A 2,579-nucleotide genomic window follows, 5' to 3' on the forward strand; every position below is an offset into this window, starting at 1 on the left:
CACACACACACACACACACACACACACACACACACACACACGGTCATTCGTGTGACTAGTGTCACTAGTCAGTACATTTCCTTCTGAAGACAAATTTGTACAGCAAAATAATTATCATATGAATATTTCAGATATCAATAGCATTCAACTAAGTGCCATTTTACTTTGTTCAAGATGGTTATGGACTGTAGGTAATCCTATTATAATGGAATCCTCTCAGAATAAGGAACATATATTTCTAAATATTTATTTATATTAAAACAAATATATAAACTATTAGTGTAATTTTTTTTAATTTTCCCCCTAAGAATGTTTTATGTTTCCTGTCCATGAAGCAAAACCAAACTGTTAAGGAAATATACAATAGAATCCCTGAATATCATGTATCAACAGAATCATACTTAGCTACACCATAACTTTTTCATGGCATTTTTCACTTCCGCATTCCTCAGTGTATAGATCAGAGGGTTGAGCAAGGGTGTCCCAATTGTGTAAAACACAGCCACCATCTTGTCTACTGGAAATGTGGTTGCTGGGCGTGTGTATATGAATATACATGGACCAAAAAATAAGACAACCACAATAAAATGGGAAGTGCAGGTGGAAAGAGCTTTTCGCCTTCCTTCTGCACTGTGGTTTCTCAGAGAGTACAAGATGACAATGTAGGAGATAAGTAGAATTATGAAACTCACCATGCATATGGCTCCACTGTTGGAAACAACTAGCAAGTTTATCGCATAAGTGTCCATGCAGGCAAGTTTCAATAAGGGCTGCAAGTCACAGAAATAGTGGTCAATCACATTGGGGCCACAGAAAGGCAATCTCAAAGCCAGGAAAAGTTGTGCTGAAGAGTGGATACAGGATCCCACCCAGCCCAGAATCACCAGCACACGGCAGACATGGTGGCTCATGATGGTTGTGTATCGCAAGGGCTTACAAATGGCTACATAACGATCAAAAGCCATGAGGATGAGCACAAAGATTTCCATGCACCCAAAGAAGTGGGCTGCAAAGACCTGAGTCATGCACTCATTGTAGGAAATGGTCTTCTTCTGAGATAGGGCATCCACAATCAATCTGGGGGCTGTGGTTGTAGAGAAGCAGGCATCAGCAAAGGAGAGATAGAATAGGAAGAAGTACATGGGACTCCCAAGGGTCCTGCTTTTCTTAATAGTCACTACAATGAGAAAGTTCCCCAACAGTGTGGCAAGGTAAAGCAACAACAAGACCACGAATATTGCTTTCTGCTTTCCCGCATCCTGTGTCAACCCAAACAGAATGAATTCAGTCACACTGCTATTCATTGCCACATTAGTGACTGCAGGTAAGGTGCAGTTGACAAGGGCTTAATCTGCAAAGAGAAGAAAAGGTGTGACATCATGGGAAGACTAGTGGGCTGGCCTCTGAATTCCTTCTTTTTGTTCCAAGTTATGTTACCTCCAACTGCCTTTAATCCTCTATGAATCTTTATAAATCTGAAGAAGTCCAAAACCTCTCCCAGATCCATCTGTTGGTTCAGAAACTAACTGCATTTCATCCAGGTATAAAAATTAAATGTCCTTTAAAAATTTTGATTCCTTACAAGATTGAACATAGCAGAATAGAACTTGTACTTTCCCTGAGCAAGAGACTTCACTGCCTTGAAATTTAGCCTTCATATGAAAAGTGGATTCAAATACTTGCCCTACCTTACCCTGAGTTTCCTTAAGAATTAAAAAAAGGATTTTTATGCACACATATATTTCATGTATTATTCATTTTTATCTATGTGCTTTTAAATCTATAAAACACTATCCCAATATAATTAATCGCCCATATTGCTGGAGAATCCCTCCTGAAGAAAATATTCCACTTCAGTTCATTCATTTTTGGATCCCTGATCCCTTCATCTCTGACTCCAATAATATCTTGGAGGAAATGTGTTTTTTTTTTTTTTTATTTTTTTTTTTTATTTTTTTTTTTTTAAAGATTTTATTTATTGATTTGACAGAGAGAGATCACAAGCAGACAGAGAGGCAGGCAGAGAGAGAGAGAGGGAAGCAGGCTTCCTGCCAAGCAGAGAGCCCGATGCGGGACTCGATCCCAGGACCCTGAGATCATGACCTGAGCCGAAGGCAGCGGCTTAACCCACTGAGCCACCCAGGCGCCCCAGGAAATGTGTTTTTAAAAAACTATTTTTACAATCTTTTACTTATGCTTCTTATTTTAAATGTCAAACTCACTGACTGTCCTTAGATAAAAAATGTCTGGAGAACTTTAAGAACTGCTGCCCCAAATGCTAGAGATTATCATTGATATTGATAATTATTAAAAAGGTTTTCAATATTTTGTGTCCATTTATTAAATATGTCTTACTGTAGAATAATTTGTGGTTATCACTAATCATTCAAAGTACAAAAAAAAAAGAGAGAAGAAAATTAAAATGTGTCTCCAAATTATTTATTCTATAATCCTACTCTGCAGAGATAACTACTTTTCTTTTATTATATTTCCTTTCAGAAACATTCTATCAGTATACTTGCATATGTGTATCTCTACAACAGTTTTCTATATACAACTATGGCCATAATTTCATCGTT

At 37.5% G+C, this 2,579-nt stretch overlaps 1 protein-coding gene across 1 annotated transcript; it reads right to left on the reverse strand.

Annotated features, from left to right (window-relative positions):
• Positions 1–401: 401 nt before the first annotated feature.
• Positions 402–1,304, reverse strand: LOC125078837 (olfactory receptor 4C11-like). Its single transcript, XM_047692041.1, has one exon. It carries the CDS (start codon positions 1,302–1,304, stop codon positions 402–404), a length of 903 nt encoding a protein of 300 aa, XP_047547997.1.
• Between the last annotated feature and the right edge of the window lie 1,275 nt (positions 1,305–2,579).

This window comes from Lutra lutra, chromosome 10, assembly GCF_902655055.1.
Source record: "Lutra lutra chromosome 10, mLutLut1.2, whole genome shotgun sequence".
Classification (NCBI taxonomy): domain Eukaryota; kingdom Metazoa; phylum Chordata; class Mammalia; order Carnivora; family Mustelidae; genus Lutra; species Lutra lutra.

Excerpts from the sequence above, each read along its gene's own strand:
- LOC125078837 (XM_047692041.1), bottom strand. The coding sequence starts at position 1,304 with ATGAATAGCAGTGTGACTGAATTCATTCTGTTTGGGTTGACACAGGAT.